The sequence below is a fragment of the Nipponia nippon genome, unplaced genomic scaffold (assembly GCF_047370975.1).
Source record: "Nipponia nippon isolate SJK-2023a ecotype South Korea unplaced genomic scaffold, ASM4737097v1 scaffold_3, whole genome shotgun sequence".
Classification (NCBI taxonomy): Eukaryota; Metazoa; Chordata; class Aves; order Pelecaniformes; family Threskiornithidae; genus Nipponia; species Nipponia nippon.
The window spans coordinates 44,594,271-44,614,731 of record NW_028262347.1 but is presented as its reverse complement, the minus strand read 5'-3'; the positions used below and the strand labels follow the sequence as shown (position 1 = coordinate 44,614,731).

At 39.3% G+C, this 20,461-nt stretch overlaps 1 protein-coding gene across 1 annotated transcript in view; it reads right to left on the bottom strand.

Annotated features, from left to right (window-relative positions):
- Positions 1-16,882, bottom strand: part of OTOGL (otogelin like) — a 98,315-nt gene extending 81,433 nt beyond the window's left edge. The window contains exons 1-11 of the mRNA XM_087764422.1: positions 16,795-16,882; positions 15,878-15,966; positions 14,808-14,847; positions 13,670-13,718; positions 11,396-11,456; positions 9,783-9,881; positions 8,928-9,082; positions 5,574-5,695; positions 4,186-4,391; positions 1,286-1,416; positions 559-665 (exon numbers count right to left, since the gene is read on the bottom strand). Of these exons, the coding sequence (XP_087620548.1) occupies positions 559-665; positions 1,286-1,416; positions 4,186-4,391; positions 5,574-5,695; positions 8,928-9,082; positions 9,783-9,881; positions 11,396-11,456; positions 13,670-13,718; positions 14,808-14,847; positions 15,878-15,956 (1,049 nt within the window). The 5' untranslated portion in view covers positions 15,957-15,966; positions 16,795-16,882. The remainder of the gene's footprint in view (positions 1-558; positions 666-1,285; positions 1,417-4,185; positions 4,392-5,573; positions 5,696-8,927; positions 9,083-9,782; positions 9,882-11,395; positions 11,457-13,669; positions 13,719-14,807; positions 14,848-15,877; positions 15,967-16,794) is intronic.
- Between the last annotated feature and the right edge of the window lie 3,579 nt (positions 16,883-20,461).

Here is a 20,461-nt window from a genome sequence, read left to right as displayed (position 1 = left end):
CATATAATGCCAGCAGCTGAGGGGGTGTAACTCCCACCAAAGCCAACAAGAGTTGAATTTCTTTTGACAACTCTGAATTTACATAAATAAAACAATGTTGAAAAATTCTACCATAGTGGTTGCTCATAAAAGCAGTCCAACTGTGTCAGACAAATGGTCCAACTCCCCCAGTATCATTGATATTTCCCCCTGGTATCATCTCCATGTATTTTTGATTCAGGACCTCCAGATACAGGTTTCAGGTTTTTTGTGATTAGCAGCTCCTCTTTTATCATTAGTGATTCTCCATGGATTTCTCTTCCATGGATTTCTCTTCCATGTATTTGTCTAGTATTTCCTTGAATCTATGTAAACCTTTAGCAATCAAAATATCCCTTGACAGCCTGGTTCTGTGTCCTTTGTTTCCACACTAAATCACCCACTGAGAAACCCCATCTCTTTTGCTTTGAACTTGGTTCCTCCTAACTTCCCTCAATGCTGCTCAGCTCTGGTCTCAAATGAAAGAGTGAGCATTCATTTCATTCATCAAAAATAAATACACAAGAACTCCAGTCTTACCTGCAAAGATCATTCATACAGCTAGAAATATAGGAATACGGATCTATGCTTTCATGACAGCTGAGAAAAGGAAACTGCAGGAATATTTGGCACTTGAAGAATATGTCCTGCGTATTAAGAAGAATCAGTAAACAACAGTTAGCAAATACTTTCTGAACAAGCGTAATTCTTTTTAGCTTTGTTTTCCTAGCCTAGGGTCCTTTATATCCCCATTAGAATTTGAGAATCTCACAGTTTCAATTTATTATTATGTCTCCTTCATTATTCTTCCTAAAATTTGTCCTCTCTGCCTAGGCTGTTTTGATTGCATGCTGCTTCTAAACCAGCTGGGATGAAAGAGTGTGAAATGACAAAAAAAGCATTTTGTTTCAATGCAGGAGCTGAGCATGTTACTTCAGCAGTATTTCACAATTTTAAAAATAATGAGGTGTAAGATGCCAGGACTGGAAACTGAACCCAAGTTTAATGCAGCAATGAAGTGCTCTGCCAGCAGACCTGTGCCGCTTGGCACATCCTATCTGAGCCTTTGTACTTTTAAGCTAAACATCTGAAGATCTTCAGACATTCCCTAGCAACAGTCCTGATCTGAATCTTTCTTTTCTCAAAGCCTCAATGCATTTAAGGCTTTTTTCAGCATGGTGTATATTGCTAGATTCTTGTACCATCACTAGGCAGTGAAGATTAAGAATATATATATATATACATACACACAACACAATTAATTTACCTCAGTGGATTCTGCATCAGCTGAACAAGGACTGGAAAAATCTGAGGCAGTAGGTACACAAGCTATGTCATCTGAGGTTTGCACAGCCCAGCTATTTGCAAATTCAGCAATGTCTTCTGTATATTCACCAACTGCACAAAAACATTGGAAGATCATCCAGGAAAAAAAAAAATTGTCAACACAAGAACAAAAGACAGCTTGGAAATTTCTGGTAGTTTTTCAATGTGTTCGTTACCTCAGTTACAGATATGTTCAGAGTATGAGTGGTGTAGAAAAATGTTATTTTTCTTTTTTAATTTCAGGTAGTATTTTATACTACATTTAAATGAAAAGATAAAAAAAATATGACAAGGTGTTGGTTGGGATTTTTTTAAGTGCGATCACTGACAATCTTATAACAAATATACAAATAAGGACAAACATTATGCATTGAATACTTAAGAAAAAATACATTTCTTTAGAACAATTTAAGGCTTTCATTATGTTTCACAAAGGTCAGTTAGCACTATTATCTCCCTCTTTTTCCCTTGCTGCAGAAAAGCCCTACAACAAACACACCACTACACACCCACCTCTCCTCACAGCATGAGCATGGGAGAATTAATGAACAAGATGCATGACTGGAAGTCATGGCAACAGACTGAGGAAGATACACGAGCATACAAGAAGGCTGGCAGTAAAGAAACAGACCCAAAATTTCCATATTTTTGCAGCAAGAACTAAATATTACATTTTCTCTATGTTCTTAATTATGTTAAAAAGGGTATGTTGCCTCTACTTCGAAGAACCTTAAAGTAATTGGTACCTATGCTACAGTTATCTATATCTATGCATGGTCAGGAGATAGGGTATTGAAATGAAATCAGCTACATTTTTTTTCACAGGGCTGTACTATCCAAAACTTAAACTAACGTCTTCCAGCACAAGATGTACAAAGGTTGACACTCTGCAATGTGGAAAGCCCCAAAGCACACTAATCAGATATTTGTACTTGGATCTCCACAAATAAACAAAGACAAGATCCTAACCACCAGTCTATTTTACTTAAGAGCCAGGGAGACTTAAAACATTTCTCCCTCTCTGACAGAATAATTCTTTACTTAGAAAACCCTTCCCAGACACAAAAAGATGGGTTTTGATCTAGAGGTAAACCTGTTGACATAACTCTAGTTCTGCAAAAACATTCAAAATATTTTATTTATGTTTCGACATGGCTTTAAAATAAATTTCTAAGTCCTCAAAAAATGCCACAAAATCGCTGTCCTTGAAACAGTTCTATACACAGATACAACCTTGTATATTAAAGCAATACAAAGGTGCCATTAAAGGTGAAGATAAGGAAACAGAAAAGGAGTTTGTTTTTAAAGTGTGCTTTGAGATGGAGTATTACATGCCTCTCAGCAACTTATTTATTTAGGACATTGCATATAGAAAACATTCAGACTCTGGAAGACTCAGGATAAACGTAAGAGTTTCCCTTACACTACTGGGTGAAGTAGTTTAGCTGGGGGACATAAATCATCATCCCAAATGATTTATAAGATTTGGAAACACTTAGAAAAATGTTGCGGCTTAGAAGTGATTTGAATTAGCAGTCTGTTCTTGTGAACGTATCAGAACTTTGTGCGTTATATTTGCACAGAGTCAAGGCACCACGTTATACAACTGGTTCAAGGTTAAAATGATTCATAGCACTCTTGATTGTACACTACAATAATACTATCATTTCTGATAAAGAAAAATGCTAGAAGAAATTATGATGGTGAAGAAATGTAGCTGCGGAAATGAAGAAAGCTAAAAGCTGGAAGTCTTTTATAACAGATAATACATTTAACGATACTGAAATTACTGTTTTTTAGAGATGATGTGAATTCATTATCCCCTCCAAACTCCATTTTTTCTTCATTATTACAGATCACCAGTTTTAACTAGTTATTAAACATACTGTACTCTGGTGTGCAAAAGTTAATGTATGAAGCAGGGAACTTACTGCTCCCATGGCAGAAGAGGTATGAGAAATTTATATTGGGCAGATTTTTAAAGGCTATACAAAGATACATACACTGTGTCTTCCTTCACTTAGAAAGTCAAAAAGCTCCACTGTCAACCATAAAAAATGGGGGAAAACAGAGGAAGGGAAAAATGTTACAGTGTGATAATTTTTGTGACTTTAGAATATGCAGGGCCATGGGACTAGATTCTCTCAGCAATTAATGGTAACAGTAAAACAGTCCTATCTTTGTTTTTATCAGAAGCTGAGAAAAATATTCATCATATTCTCAAGCTTGTTTGTTTTTTTTTCACATTAGGTGCAAGTAGGACAAAAGTCCCAACAGAGTATTCCCTACATCACAGACTACAGAATATTCTACCAGCTTAGCAAGTCATCTCTGCCTCAGACACAGCATTGGGCAATTCCTCATCCTACAGGGTAGTTGGAGGCCCATAATACACCATACCAACAAAGAAATACAAGGAACTCTCTGGCAACAGCTTTGAAATTTACATATTTCAACTAGCATTTTTATGATGCTCATATAAACGAATGACTGGAGATGGTGCTTTTTCCAAATATTAATATTTTGGCTCTTATCTCCTTCTCCCTCCATCCTTAAGCATAGAGAAAACCACAAGCATTTGTTTATTTATTTATTATTTGAAGGCACTTTCATGAGCTAAGATAAACATACCCCAAGTGCTTTGCTGAGCAAGAAAAGGCTAAAACATAGATATAAATACTTTCTTGAACTGGGACCTTTTCCCTTAACATCTTTAATGATGAGGAAAAGTAAAGCAGATACTCTTTTCTACTGAAATAACTGAAATGGGACTCTGCCTTTTTACAGTATTATATTTAAAGTGAACATGGAAGTTGTTGTATTTCTAAGCTATTTACTTACTATTTTGCAGTATCAGGTCATCATATTTATTGCCATTAAAATTTCCACAGAGGCCACAAGGTTTTCCCTTATGATCTTCTGTCAGCTTAATATAAATACCAGAGTTCCCATCCCAAGCAAGAGAAAAGCCAAAGGTAGTCTTCACCAGAATATAGTCAGCCAGTCTCTCAAGGAAAGCATTTCCAACTGTCTGAGGCAACATTAATCTGGAAAAATAAACAGCCTGCTTCAAAGATCTCAGATGAGATGAGGTTAGTGCTAGAAAAATACCACATAAAACATCACCTTCTAACTCACTAAGCCCTTTTTCCCAGGTGTATACAGTCACTTCCACTCAATTCTTCATTATGTTTTTACTAACTTTTCCTCTCTTTACTTCTCTATATCGACCATCAGAAATGAATGATTTTCTGCTGTATACACCTATCAGTTGTACCAATTATAAGCCTGAAAGAATAATGAATTTTCATTTTCAAAGTCCAGCATGGGCACATCGAGGAAAATATGACTTCATGTGCGTACTGCGTTGAGCAAGGAGCTATGTGACACTATGACCATCAACAGCCCTTCTGGACACAGGGTCCTCACTGGGTTAGACATCTACAAATGGGGGAACTTACAGTACAGAAAATCCTATTGCCCAATATACTGTATATTTTCCTCCTGTGGCCAAAGACCACTGGACATGAATATTGCAGTACGGATCTAATCCTAATCTTCCAAAGTTGCTTCTGTTGGGATGAAAAGCATCACTGTAGCTACCAGTCTCAGATGCTAATGGCTATAGTATTACATCAAAGCGGATGGCAAGAACACCTTAACAACTCTGAAATTTTCTGTACTTTATCAACCAGTAAAACATACTTATGATAGCCTTGCACTCATCTTTTTACTGATTAAAAAACAACTGGTAAATTTGGGAGTTTGATGTACCTCGGTGATGTTTTGTGGAGTTTTTGCCCCAAAGGGGCAAAGGGGATTTAAGATCTTTGATTCAACCAATTCAGACTTGTCTAGAAGATTATGTCTTACATTAAGTACATCTACCAAGAATAAATAATGACTGCCTTGTTCAAAATGGTATTAGCTAGAATTGTCTGATGCAGACTTTGTCTATAAAAAGTAGGGATGGGTAATTGTTAGGTTACAGCTGACAAGCTGAACTCAAGGTTTATGTGGGGAGTGTATGCTTTCCTCACTCAGGTATTACATCAGCACCATTACATCTGCTCACACTAGAGCTCTATCAGCCCCAATACAACACAGCTCAGGATCAGTAAAGATATATATCAAATTATTTTCTCTGGCTGGTGTAAAAAGCATCGATCTCCCAAACTCCACACTATCTTTTTGCAATAAAATGTTAAAAGCCACATTAGAACACTTACCTGATTCCTTCTTTTCTTACTTCATGTCCCGAAATAATTATTTCTTCTTGGTTTGAAAAAAATAAGCTGACGGACCTCTGACAATTATACACCGAACCATAACAATGAGGACTGTTATGAACCTTAGGGGGGAAAAATATACACACAATAAGAATAAATATTTGGTTTCAATAATTTCATGCAATTTTTCATAAATTCATATATAATATTTTACATTTCTATGCACCAATCACTGAAAGAGCTTTACAAATAAATATGTAAAATATTAAAAAGTCATAATTACAAAGATATGCAAACCTAGAAGTTCACGCTACCCAATACTACTGGGAAATATAAATACAGCAACTGTTTAATAGCACACGGCATCACAAGACAGTGGTTTAAACACTGGATGAAATACTCAGGTATTTTATGTAGATGAACTTCAGAGACACAGTAGTAAGCTAGCTTATAACTGCCAACTTAGGAGCTTGGTATTTGCACTCACGAGACACCCCTTTTGCTGTTTCTAGAGGTCTAATCTACAAGAGCGGACTACAAACCAACACGAAACCTCAGAGTAATACTAGCGTTCTCCATGCCAACTGAGACTGGCACCAGCTGAACTACAGCATGACTTCATGAACCACTCAGGATTTGTTGAGATTTTGGAGTGTTCCCACGGATTACTGCAGGCATCTAACTTACATGGATCTGTTAAAACCCGTTTTGTGCTGGCTTTGCAGCCCTGCTAATGGAGAAGGGGAGGCTTTTCTGAAGTCTGCCTCTCCCCATTATACATATATAGCATAGAGAGCCAGGGTATTGGTTTGAATCGCATATCAGCTTCCCTAGTTTGAATACAGCAATGGAAATACAAGTTTCAGTCAGTCAGAGAGAGATTTGCAAAACTGTGTCTCAGATATTAGCACTGTGTGACTTCCATGACTGCCTGCTACTAGAGAGAGGTGTTAACCTGATCCCAGATGCATGCTTCCAGAAATGAAAACCATGCAACTCCTATCTCAACATGTCTACAGTTTTATGGCAGTGAAGTAGATCTCACATAAAAAATGTATAATCAGACCTTGAAATAGGCATGATAAGCCAGCACTCTTCCTTTTTATAGTTCGGCAAAAAGAAGGCTACCCCTGAAGTCAGACTTCCTTTGCATTCCTGGCCTTTGGTGTGGCAGAACATGACTCCTGCAGGAAGGTCCTTTTCCACAGAGGCCACACAGCTTTCGTTGGCCAGGGTGTGCTCTCAGGACTTGAAGACTGGGCTCAGATTTACTCTGACTGATGATAGGGATATAGGTCTCCAAATTCCTGTGCATATGCTCTAACCAATTAACTACTACAGAGTTTTGAATTAAACTCACATAGTCTAAGTGAGTTTTAAGCACATACCTACTCCAAGGGTTTGAGCAAAACTTCAACTGCTTTCCTTAATCTCAGTGGGGCTGAGCCACACAAACCTGTGGGATGCCCTAGACTATGTTGCTTCAAAAGCCTGTGAGCTGATTTTAGACACCACTGAGGAGACAGAGGAATGTGTTGTGAATCTTAGATACCTATCACTAGCTAAATTAAAATGTAGACAGAGTTTAGATAGCTCAAATATGACTCCTATGACTGTGTGCATCACCATTCTCTGAGAAGGATAGGAGTTGCATTACCGGTTTACTTGATGGTGCTATGAAGCTAAATAGATTAGTAACTGGGAAACGTTTTGCCAACATAGTAATGGAGGCTGTAAAAGTAACTAGAGCTACCATTTTTGTAGAAAAGATCTGTTGGTAAACACATACAGTGCTAACACATACTCAAATTAATCTTCCTAAACTGATACTTAATCCTGGAAGTAAAAACCAGTTACTGTTTCTTTGAGTGAAATAAATCAAAGCAAGAAAAGCATTAGAGTTTTTACATGTATAAAGAAAATCATAATTAAAGACATAATAAATGTTACTAGTATTGACAGCTGGCTTCTATGTGAACCTGGCCCAAGACAGAAACACAATCAAGGAAAAGCAAAATAGTTCTTCTGTTTTCTTCTCTTAGAGAGGTGGATTATTAAAGCCAGAAGGACCATAATGTGAGGATTTGGCAAAGTTCTTGGCTCTCCATTGCCCAGCCTATAGTGACTGCAGTGCTTCAACATTACTTACAAGTTTTCTGAGTAAACATTTTCAGTATTTAGCAAAACATGGCATTTGTTCCAGCAATTGGATGGTAGTTTCTCTCTTCACAGAGCAACTGGAATCCACTGAAATATTGATTCTAGATTTTAATATAAACTTGGGCTTTGCTACAGCATTTTCTGAAAACTCCTAAAAGATCATAGCTGCACACAGAATCCAAAGAATTACAATGAAATAATGGAACGCGGGTGTAACAGCACCTGTCTATAACCTGAGTGAATAGAAATGGCAGTTCTAATGGCAGATTTATCTTCACGGGATGCTATTATCTGGGGGAGAGAAAGTCATGTGTTTATAAATGAAAACTACTCCTTGGAGCAGAAATCAGCATCTAGGTCTGCCCTTGCCCCTGCAAGCACTGTGACCAGCAGGGCTCGGAATTAGGACCCCTTTTGTCCCCTCTCCCCTGCCCAATCAGCACCAAATCCCAATCACTGTGTAAAAAATAACATAATGAGCTCTTATCCTCTCACCACAGTAACCAACAGCCTGATAAATAGGGCATCTGCCTGCAAAGAGGGTATAGGTTTGAACTCTACGTGACCCAAAGTCATTAACCATGGATACTCAGCAATTTGAGGAAATTACTAAAAATAGTTGCTTCCATACATAGGTCAAGATGAAGGCTTTTGAGCTGTTAATCTTCTCTGCATGACGTAGAGGTAATCCAAAATTAGAATGCAAATCCCCAGAGAGGACAGAGTTTTCCGTGGTCCAGGGAGGCGACTGCCCGTAGTGTGCCGATGGCTGTGAGTTGGGGCCCAGTACGCTCGGGTGCCCAGCTATCGGGCAGGTGATAGCTGTTTGCACTTTATTCAGCAGCTCAGGTTTTTTTACAAGGTGACAGCTAAAGTTTATTGAAGTTTCCGAGGTCTGCTTTAAGACTCACTTTTGCTCCCAGAAAGGAGAGATCAGAGATCCTTTTTAGGATAGAGGGAGTAAGAAATACTATTTTTAAGATACTGACTCTGCTGATTATCATTTCATCAGTGTTTTGAGTTACTGCACATAGGCTTAGACATTTTCCAGCAGCATAGTCTTATATTTAAGTAAGCAATGCAACGGTTTGATCCATTTATTGTCTCTTGACTTATTTTACTTATGATGACAAATAAGTCCTGTAATACAGGGATACTCAGTGTGTTATTTCTAGCGTATGTTCACATACTTACCCAAACCGTGTACTGGGGTTCTGGAGCACTGCAGTCTTTTGCAAAAATATAGGAGCAATTTCCTGGGAAGTAGTAGTAAATGCCATCGAATGTTTCAAAATGATACTGTCCCCACGATTTGCAAATCCCGTCTCGGTCCTTACCAGTGTTAGGTACTGGAGAGAACACACTGAGTTTACAACAAGCATGGTAATCAAAAATTGACAGGTGTCACAGGCATCTACAAAAGTAAGAGCTCAGAAAGGAAATAAGAGCTTATGAAGGAAATATATAGCAAGGAAAAAAGATGATAAACTCATTTCTTCAACTTTAAATAAAGTCAGTATATTTTTAATCTTTAGGCTGCAGTTTTCGTCATGTGCAAACATCATAAGCTTTTAATTTGCCTCTGTGGAGATATTTTAATAATAAGTAGAGGCAAGGGATTTAGATCTACTGCAGATCCTGGAAGACAATTCTTGTTGATCCCTACCACAGCAGATTCCAGAAACCAGTGCATTGAAATAGTTGGTAATTTTATTTGCAATAAGTCACTGTTTGTTAGAAAAATGCAATGACTTTTTGGTTGTTCAGCTAACTATAAAAAAGCTGGCTAGCTACTAATGTACTAGACAGTGATCTATCTGTTATGGTACCTATGTATCATTACAACCCAAGTGCTAAAATGTAGGCATTCCTGATGTTGCTCTCTATATATATCCTTAATGCATATCATTTTAATCCTCTTAGCTTCTAGGGGAATGACAGTCCTACTACAGAGGAACCACAAATATGCTTTTAACAGTGTTGTTTTAAAAACCTGCACCTTAAATCTCACTTGAAGCTGAAACTTGACTCTTTTGGCCCAAAACTTACCAATTTGGCACCTGCTTCCTTGAGCCTGAAATAACTGACAGTCACAGTCACCTGCCTCTGTGCAGGCTGCTCCATTAAGGCACTCCTGAGGACATGAACCTGTAAGCAAGCATAGCAGCCTTTTAGTAGATACAGTATTTTGCAAATAGGCTGAGAGATCCACATTGAATCTGTTTATTGTTAAATCATAAGCAGCTATATTAGCTAAGAAAATTAACCAACAACAATCCCCAGTTTTTAACATTTACTTTATTTTATCCTTTGTGTTCCTTGGTTAAAAGAAGCAGCAAGGTTCTCTCTCGTTTGGTTTGAGACTTGTAAACTAACAAAGGAGCAAAAGGTCAACCTCCTCCCAGCAAACAAAAGGTCAAGTTCCCATGTAAAGAAACCAAATCCCAGTCCTGCTGATCTTGAAATACACAGGACACAGATTATTCTAATTGACTAACTTCCGCACAATTTATACATATGTTCAGCTCCTCCCTCCTAAGCATTAAGATAAAGGGTACATTCAGCTTATGAACAGTCCAGAATATATAACTTACAGAGTCAAAGCAAATTACAAATAACCTTCCCCCCATGCTAAAAAAAAGTCAAAGGTTATTTCTCCTTAAGAGCTGACTGGAGTCAGAGACTTAAGATTCCATGGGAATAGCTTGTTTTATGTTATAATTAGTAATTGTTTCCAAAAGCAGTTTCATTAAAGGGTTTTATAGCCTGTTTGGAAGGTAAGACCTCACTGTCATCTACTAACCATTCGCTGAGGTTGTCTAAATCATAGTTCCCCAAAAGTGGAGAAGAAAGGTAGTCACAAAGCAAAATTTCATTAGGGGAAAAATGGGACCTTTACAGTAAAGCACACACAGAAGTTACCAAAGATTAAGAACATCAGCCTTTACTCCTTTCCATGCTTAGTTGTAAATTTTTTCCATTTAAGAATTGCTTTCCAAATATATACAGATACTCTGAAAGTAGCACCAAAGCAGAAAATACTCTTTCTAGAACAGCACTAATATGGAAAACTTCTTTGTTGTTGTTAGAATTGTAAGCTGTAAAATTACATATATTCATTTACATGGGAAAACACAACAGAAAGCACCTACCCAGGCATACGTGTTTTCCAAGAAGGATACCAAAGTTCAGTTGCATACAATGAACTTTTCTGCAAAACCACTTCTGTAACTTGGACCTGCTTTACGTGTTTATACAATGCTTAAAACCCTCCAGGAGCAGCTGCGTGCTCATTGTCTGAGCAGCCCTGTCCCTTTGCATACCCAGTTACACACCTCTCAGACATACTTACATCCTCTGCCAAGGCCAGAAAAAGTGGCAGAAAAGAAAAATTGCAATGGAATTAAACTTTAAAAAAAGTCAAAGGATTGGCTTAGTTAGCTGTTCAGATTTGGTTGTAAGACATTATTTTGAAAGTACAATTTTAACAGGAATTTTCCATGATTTAACATGGGTAAAATGAGAAAATGAGACAGGGCAGGGTTTTGTAGGGGACATAATGAGGAGGGATTCCACAACCCACAGTAACACAGAAGAGCTGGTAGGAAGACAGCATTTGTGGGACCATGTCTCCTCCTGTGGGTGAGGAGCACGGCACTGACCTCCTGGAGGACTCCGCGTCAAAGCCCCATGAAGGTGTGACCGAGGAGAGGCAGCTTGAATCTGTCAGAGAAATGCAAAAGCAAAATCAGGGTGTTTGTGCTTTACAAATGAGATGGTACAAGCCTGAGGCCTTGCAGCCTAACACTGGGTTGGGACTTGTAATACAGAAGAGTAATTTGTGGCTTGGCCAGCACATGTCACAACTGTGGGTGCTGCAGGAGGGATCGGCAGCCTGGGCCATGGGAAGGCAGCGACTGCAGCAACCGGCACTGTGGAGAGGGGAAGCACAGCTTTTGGGGCAATGGGGAAGGATATAGCTGTCCTGTGGGATCACCGCTGGCCTCTTCTCCATGCCCTCCAGTGCCAATGAACTAGTGGGACTCCACCTGGGGAGTTCTGCATTTACATTTGGAAGGAAGAGTGAGGGGCTGGAGAGCACTTGTGTTCTTCTCACTTTGGTCAAATACCAATAGCTGGACAGCTTGGAGATGTGATATCCCTCCGTTTCCTCCTCTCCGCTAACTCACGCTCTGTGCCGCACCCTGATCATCCCACTGTGGCCACTCCAGCTGTGATGGATTTCATGTCCTCCTTGAGATCCTTCAGAATTGCATTTCGGTTCACCCCAAACAAAAGCAGAGGCGGATCTGCCTGATATGCTTCCTGTCTTGTTTAGGAACCAGGGAGCATCGGACTATAAGGAAGCCCTGGATCTGACCCAGCACTGCACTACTGCAGTTTGTCACGTCGCATCGTCCCTTCCAAGAGCTGATCCCATTCCAGGCTGAAAGTACTCTGGGGTTTTTGCCCCCACTAGCCTGATTGGAGAGTTTACCAGGGTGAATTGCTGCGTAGTTAGATATTTTCCTCTTACATTTACTCATGACCAGTTTAAATCCTTTTGTTTTATAAAGCTTGGCCCTCTTGCTTAAATAGCTCTTCTTCCCTGTGGTTTTTATTTATTCCCTCTCTGATGTACTATGAGAAAACAGTTACCCTTCTGTGCTCCCCACAGACGTATACGCCAGCCTTCAGCTGCACGACTAAGCAAAACAAACTGTTTAAGTCTTCACTTGTAAGCTAATTTCTCTCTTCCCTCCTGCCGCCAGTCATTCTCCATGTCTGGGGATGGAACTAATGGATCTCAAAGTGAACGGCACTGCGCAAGGAACAGGTTAGGTTAAGTCTCACTAATGCCTTGCCAGTGACACAAAACCTTCCCTTTTCTAACTGGAAATACTTTGTGGGGTGCATCCAAGAAGCACAATCTGTCTAAAATCAACCTGAAATGGACTTCTATCAAACCACCACCTGGAAGGCCCACACACCAAAATTATTCCTGGTCCCCATGGCCCATCGTTTGCCGGAGAGGATCTTTTCCCTCTGCACAACAAGACCTGTTTCTAATTCCCCTGATAGCTACTCTGAGCCATCCTCCTCAGGAAAGCAGCTTTTGGCCTTTGCGTTATTTTGGGGAGGTAGAGCATCCTTGCTGAGGCAGCACTTCCCTGCTGAAGGCCCTCCTGGGACACCGTCAGTCCCAAAGGCCCATTTCCCTCAGAGGCTCGATTTGCCTTAACGCAGTGTTTCACACCAGCTACCTTCTGTCTCAGCCAGGAGACACGTAGATCTCAAAGGGACTCAGAGAAAATCATCCGTGGTTCAGCTGCAGGCTCCCCACAAGGCCCTGAGGAGGGACCGCCGGGGGCTTCACGCCTGCACCCATCGAACAGGGTTGTAACCCTTGTGTGGGCTCTGTAGCCTGAGACGTGTACCAGCGAGGGAATGAGATTCCCTCATTTACTATTAAATTTCAGCACAACATTGCCGGGATGCAGCGTTGAGGCAGCGGGGGGCTGGGGCAGTGGGAACCAGGGCCCAGGCCAGAGCCACCAGCACACCACATGTGGGAGGGAGCCTTGCGGGTGGCGCCGCCATTGCGCCTCTCACCAAACAAACACTAACAGCTTTCCAGGGCTCTCTCTTCACCCTGACAAAAGACAGAAGCATCGCGGTTTTATTTCCCATGGTGTGCGTCAGTCGGCTCGTCAGGGTGGGTCACCCACCAGGCTCTTTGCTGAGAGTGAATGAAGGCATGAAGCCACGGGCTCAGGCCGGGGGCGAGCAGGTAGGGAATAGCTGCTCCTCCTCACCATCCTCCTGTTACCAGGGCCCTTCTCCCCACAAAGGCTCCTTTGTATGGACAGCAAAGGCCCGGAGCAGAAAAGGGGGGAGGGCTTCCCCTCACTCCCACTTTTGGAGGTATAACCTACCTCGGCTGTTATGAGATCTCTTTTCTGTCGAGTAGCATTAAACTCATTTCTGGAAGAAAACAAAAAGGATCTTGTATAATCAAAGGTCCCTGGAGCAACCTGAATAAGCGGCTCCCCGGAGAGAAATGTTTCTCTCTGATTACCACCACTTTATCAAAGAGGTCTATTCTTGGGTTAACATTCTAAGAGGTGACTTTTTTTTCTCTTTTTTCTTTTCATGGTCTCATTTTACAGAATTGGGCAGCACTCCAATCTCTGCTTGGACAGGGAGGTACCTGCAGCTTGTGGGGGAGGCGTAAATAGGCAAAACAGGCTTACATGACAGGATACAAAATTGTAAAGCGGCTTCATATTTACTTGACTCTGCGTGTGAGTGGCTGCGAGTTCCCCCAAGTGTTATTTGAATATACTGTGATGGTACTTTTAATAGCAAGAGATGACTCTCCGGCTGTAGCTGACTTAAATTTGTGATTAAGTTTAGAAACAAGGGCATCAAACTATAAAACGTACTTAGTTTTATCAACAGTCCAAGATGGCATATGATTTGACGTGCATGTGTGTTCGCTAGATGTATCAGAGGTCGTTAGACATCCGAAGCTATGTCCAACTGGGTGCTTCCATCAAAATTGATGGCATAGTTCCCATTTAATTCAATGGGATCAGGAACATTCCCTAGTTTGGATTTTGTTTGGATTTCAGCTTCTACATGAAAACTTGTATTGAAAATGTTTATTTTAAGGCTGTATAGTACTTACTCTTCTGTGCTTCAAATAGCAGCTAGGATTTTATCATGCAATTAAAACTGTAGAAGGATATTCATTTAATGTATTTTTCCAGTCATGAAATCATGACCTCATCCTGGTTTCATTCCATTATTCCTCTAAGCTTTCTCGAGACCATAGAAGTATCATTTTTCATAAGGACCTCCATTTTTCAAACAGAGGACCCATGCCCTTTATGTAAATTCTTTGAAAAGAGTTGCAAACATTCTGAAAGTGTGTTTCGCATCCAGCGTACAATTACATGACATTTTACATGTCGAGTTCAAGGCTATATTTTACTTTCTACTTGCAGTGTGTCACACTTACTCATTCTTGTTCTGTTTGTAGGACTTGACAAGTAAGGAATAAAAACTTACCTTGAAGTTCTTCTCAAAAGAGAAAGCTTGCAATAAGATCCTGTAGATTAAAAAGTCATCAAGTTAAACGTTTTTTCTACAGCCTCACTCTGCACTTGGCAAACAACAGTTTGTTGAGTTTAAAACAACACTGTTGAATTTTGTTCTTTAATGATCCCAAGTTTTCCGGAGCATTTTTACACAAACTTTTTCTGTTTCCAAGGGATGTAGCACTACATGCTTTCCTTCCTGAGAGTTTGATTCTTTCAAGTACTCATCACCTGCAAGTTTCCATGGTCTCAGTTCTGGTGTATGCTACCACAAAAAAGAGCAAAGAGTTTGTAGTTCTTCAGAGGCTCAGACCAAAACTGATAAAATACAAGAGGTGCTCAGAGCTTTCCAGAATCAAACTTCTAGGGTGGTTACCTACAATCAGTTTCTGAATGTTACTTGTAAAACTCAATTGCAATGCACTTAACATGCTCTAGAGTCTATGCTTTAAAAAAAAAAAAAAGAAAAAAAAACACAACAAAACAACAAAAAAAACCCCAACCAAACAAAACACCCCTTCTTTCTCATATTGCCTTAGAAATTTTTATAATTGCTGCAAGAAAACTATCTACAAGACCCATTTGCATTACATAGAAAATAGGATCATTTCTATAACCAGAAGAGCGATTATTTACCCTAGCATTCTATAATTGCTGAAACAAACTGCAGGTGTAGTCTGATCAAACAAAATCATACACCACTGAAAATCATTATATGCTTACTCATCTAGCAATAATGGCAAGAAAGCCAAGAAACTTAAATTTTGTTCTTAATTAATTGTTTTGTAACAAATTCAGACAAAAAAAATGTATCTTTTGAAAAGAAAATAAGAGCTATATTTTAGTTTCTACATCTGTGAGAGAGAATGGTGATATATAGTTTTTTAACCTGTGTTAAAAAACTTTTTTATTTATGAATTCCAGCAAGGGTCAAAAAAATTGTTTTATAGTGATAGAAAAATAAGGAGCTGTATTATTAAAATATTTAGAAAGATCTTTTGAAAAGTTAGTATTACTACAAAAATGGAATATAGTTCTTACCTTGCAAAGAGGACAGCAGTGAATGAAGCAAGAATATACTCCACGGTATCATTAAATTGAGCTTTCCCACGATGTTCATTTCAGTATAACTTAGCAATAGGAAATTTATCCAAATTAATGGCTTTGATTACGATGGCATCTTAGAACTATGTATTTTTTACAGTGTCTTTAAATCCTTTAAAAGTTAGATAGTTGGATGCATTATTTAAAATAATGCAATACAAAAAAGGAAAAGAAAAGGAGACATCATGCTTGGTAGCTACATACAGCTTCAGGAGCTTTGCAAGCGTTGCGTGCAACTTTCTGGCTGCATGTGTCTCATTAGTAATGCATGGTAACTCCTCAGCAGAGTCTGTATTAGTTACACTTTCACTAGACCTGCAAGTATTACTCCTCTGTTGAATTGAATCAGCCCTTTATAACATAGCAGACAATGACATAGAAATGTTGCCATGTCATGATGGTTTGAGAGTTCCTTCAGTCGTCACACACCTTTGTGTGCTTTGAGGCTTGCGCTGAGTGCTGCCCTTTACAGCTTATTACAATGAAACACTTTTGCAAGACCCTGCAATGATGCTACTGTATAAATTATAACCAGATGGTTTTAGAGATTAACATATTAATGTTCCTTATCTGTTCTAAAAGGAGACACACAAACTTCCATTAAAAATACACCTGGATTTTTAAGAATATTGTAGATACATTTTTGTGTATAGTTTGCTTATATCACAAAAGGAGACTTCCCAGAGTATAATTATATTTCATTTTTAATAACACATTATGAACATCTCATATTAGCAAAAAGGAGAAAGAAGTCAACAGGCCAAATATGTTTTGTCTCTAATTTTCATTAAATTATAAAAAGGAAATTACACCAAAATTGAAAATTATCATCTTTTAAAATAGAAAAATCTTACCTGCTTTACCCTAGCATTAACAGAATCATCAAAAAGTGCCGTTTTAAAGACACATATAATGCTAATTGAAACTGCTACTACTTGTTTTATTTTGCGAAGCCTATCTTTTGCCTAACCCTCCACTCTCCCTAGGATGTGCTTTGTAAGACCCTCTGCACATGCTACAGAAGGCGGGTTTGGACCAAAATAAAATTGAGAAGTTGATGGCATCTCTCAAGTAAAAAGTTCTCCCATCATTTCTTCTAGCCCTTTGTCTTCCCCGCTCCCCAGCTGGACTAGAAGAGAAGGCAAAGGAAAACACTCAACCTCTCCAACCACAGACAAAGACAAAACCCTGTGTCCACACAGCACCCAACAGTACTCATGCAGGTTCGGGATCACTGGTGGCCCAAGGATACTTATTGCAACCTGATATATGTTATAATGCTACACTACGTTTAGAGGATTTCTTAAGAATTACTTTTATTCCTGTTGGATCTGAGAAGCTGACATTCACATAATTCACATTTCACAAGATTTTTTTTGCTTTTTTTTACTTCTGACTAGCTATGGGCTGGTCCCACAGACTTCCCTGCAGCTGGACTTCATCTCCCAGCTTAGCTTCATCAGCTCCATGTGGTCCAAAACCACTCCAGAGTGCAAACAGAAGGAAAGGAAGTGACTTCCTGATCCAAATTAACACACTGATACAGTTGTACTTACAGACTGTGAACTATTATGTGGGCACCTATCTCATAGGAGGTAGCATAGTCTACTCAACATTTCACCCTCTCATAAACCTACTCATAGAAGATGATGCCTTAGGTTGCTCTCAAGCTGAGATGAACGCAAGCATTAGAGCTTCCAAATTCCATTACCAGTCTCCGTGTTATCTTACCTTCAAGCTAAGTCTGGTTTAGAAACTGTTTCAAACTCTTCTGAGAAATCTGATCTGGGATTCTTCCCTTCCTCATGACCATATTTCACACCAAGCTTCATACGCAGCTTTACAAATAAATCTTTCCATTAATATAAATGAACTCTCTTGGTTTAACAGAAACTATCAAAAATAGCCTTTTTATTTTTTTTTACAATTTTTCTATAGCAAAGTTGAGGGACTGATTGGTGCGTGTTAATATTTCACAGTTGTTTAACTTCTAATATTTAAAAAGTAAGCTAAGCATCATCAGCTGCAACAGGACTTTGTAAGAGTTAGAGCAATAGCTTTCATTAGGACTGGATATCTCTGCTCAAGGCAGGGTAGGAAACAGCACAGTCTCAAGCACATGAAGGATGTTAGCTAATAAGGAAAAAGAATTATTCAGCCAAGTACACTGAACTGTAACTCAGAGGACTATATTAAGAAAGAGATTAAAAGAAAATGAATCAAATTATATCGAGGCAACAACACAGATTACCTACACATGTAGTAGAATACAGATTGGGACTTCTGAAAAATTTGAACAGAAAAAATGCATTAGAAAATAATCACTTTTGTAAGAAAACAAACACAATACAGAACACACTGGTCCATACGTAAAAAATGCTAGTGTTATATTTTTAAGTTACAGGTTTTTCTTTAAAAATAAGACTTAAACATTTCAATGTTAATATATTTGTATATTACTGTCAAAATTAATTTGTCCCAAAGTTTCCAACATAACATTTGAGATTACTTAATTTTATATACAGGTTACACTGTTTATCAGGATTATGAAAAAATGGGTGAGAAAATAACCACCTTCAGTGCCCCGTGGCACTGAACAAGCTTGCCCTGGTTTGGAATCAAATCCACTGTCGTCATTAACAAAACACGGTGCTTTTTAGAGCTCACACTCCAGCCTTCATTGAACTGGTATTTTCAACAAAGAATTCAAGTGAGGCCACATTTTGATGTGCACACCTGATCTTCCTAAGGAAACTAATGAAAGGGCTGGACGATATGAGGTTAGGGGCATTTCTTCTTTTCCAAGAACCACCTCCACAGCTGCTCAAGAACCTCGTTAGGGGCTTGAAGATCAAACTGTAACTATTTCTCTGTGAAGTGTGTCTCTGAGTGGTCAATGACAAAAGCTCAATTGCCATCCCTGCAGAATCAGGGCATCAGGAAAGGAAACATTTTTATGAACATGTTTTCTCCTTACACCTTCAAACTTCACGGTAGATGAAGTTAAGCCCTCTAGTGGGTGATCAGTAAGTAACCATTTAGAATAAAAATCTTCAGCCACCCAGGCAGACACCAGCCTGATTCCATGAACGTTTCTCATTTAGAAAGCAAGTCTGTGGGGATGACATCACTCTACAGGATTAATGGAGCATTTTTATAGGATCAGAGTTCAGTTCAGAAAGCATTTTTATTATGCTAAGAGCCTTTTGCTTGAAGAAATGACATGCAGATATCATCTCTGGATATATTAGTAGCAATGTGAGTTTTATTTTCAGCCTTTCCATAAAAGAACAGCAAAACAAAAATCCCCAATTGTTACAAGCTGTTCTGTGGGCAGAAAAACTGATACATCAGGTTTCCCCACAACGGTGAAATCTACCCTAGGGTTGCTGGCATCAGGTATTGCATCTCCCCCGCCTCCCCGAATTTCGCACCACAGTAACTTTGTGTCCTCTCTTTTTCCTTGCATCCAACTGCTCTAACAGCCAGGCAAGAATCAGTTCTGGACAAGCCACAGCACAGGGTACGTATGTGCCAACTGGCAGGCTAGTACACATTTCCTAAGAATGAGTGAGCCATTGCTTTTCAGTCACCACACGAGCCAAACAACTCAAAGGCTTATTTTTCCCCAGCTGAAGCTAATTAACATCTATCAAGATGCCAGTTTTCACAAAACTCATAGGAATTCAAGTAATCAAATTTGAAGTTAGCCCTGCATAGCATCTTTTCCTTAGAAAGCCAGGCTAGGAGGCAGAACATCGCAGTTTTCAGCAGCCTAAGAGCTAGAATAATTTGTGAGCAACTCTACTACAGGGTAGAAACTCTGAGGAACTCACTGGACAAGAAATGGGTCAGATCTGAGGGTGCAGAAAGGGGGGACTGAGGAAAGCAAACCATGCATCTTGCCAAAGAGACAGCAAGCGTCTGGAATAGAATATATCTCGTTCACTTAGTAAGACAAAAAATCCTGGTATGTAAATTGGCGATGGAATACACAACAGTCCCCTCAACTTCAATGGGAGTGTGAGGGGTTTGAACAAGAGTGTTCTACTTCTATTCAGGTCATGTAATGCAGTATTTTGTGGCAGACGCTGACAGCTAAAATGGGAGATGGATGGAGAATTCCTTTTCAGAAGGGATTTGTTCAAGTTACACGTTTAACTCTTGAATAACTACACTTCGGTGAAGATGACTTAAATGCCTTTCTACAGAAAAAGCAGAGACATCATAACAAATAAAAATTGCACCGGGGGAGGTTTATGTTGGATATTAGGAAAGACTTCTTCACTGAAAGGGTAGTCAGGCACTGGAACAGGCTGCCCGGGGAAGTGGTTGAGTCCCCATCCCTGGCAGTCTTTAAAAGACGGGTAGATGTGGTGCTTAGGGACATGGTTTAGTGGTGGACTTGGCAGTGCTAGGTTAATGGTTGGACTTGATGGTCTTAAAGGTCTTTTCCAACCTAAACAATTCTATGATTCTATGATTCCATGAAATCTATAAGGAGCCATAAGCACCCATTTT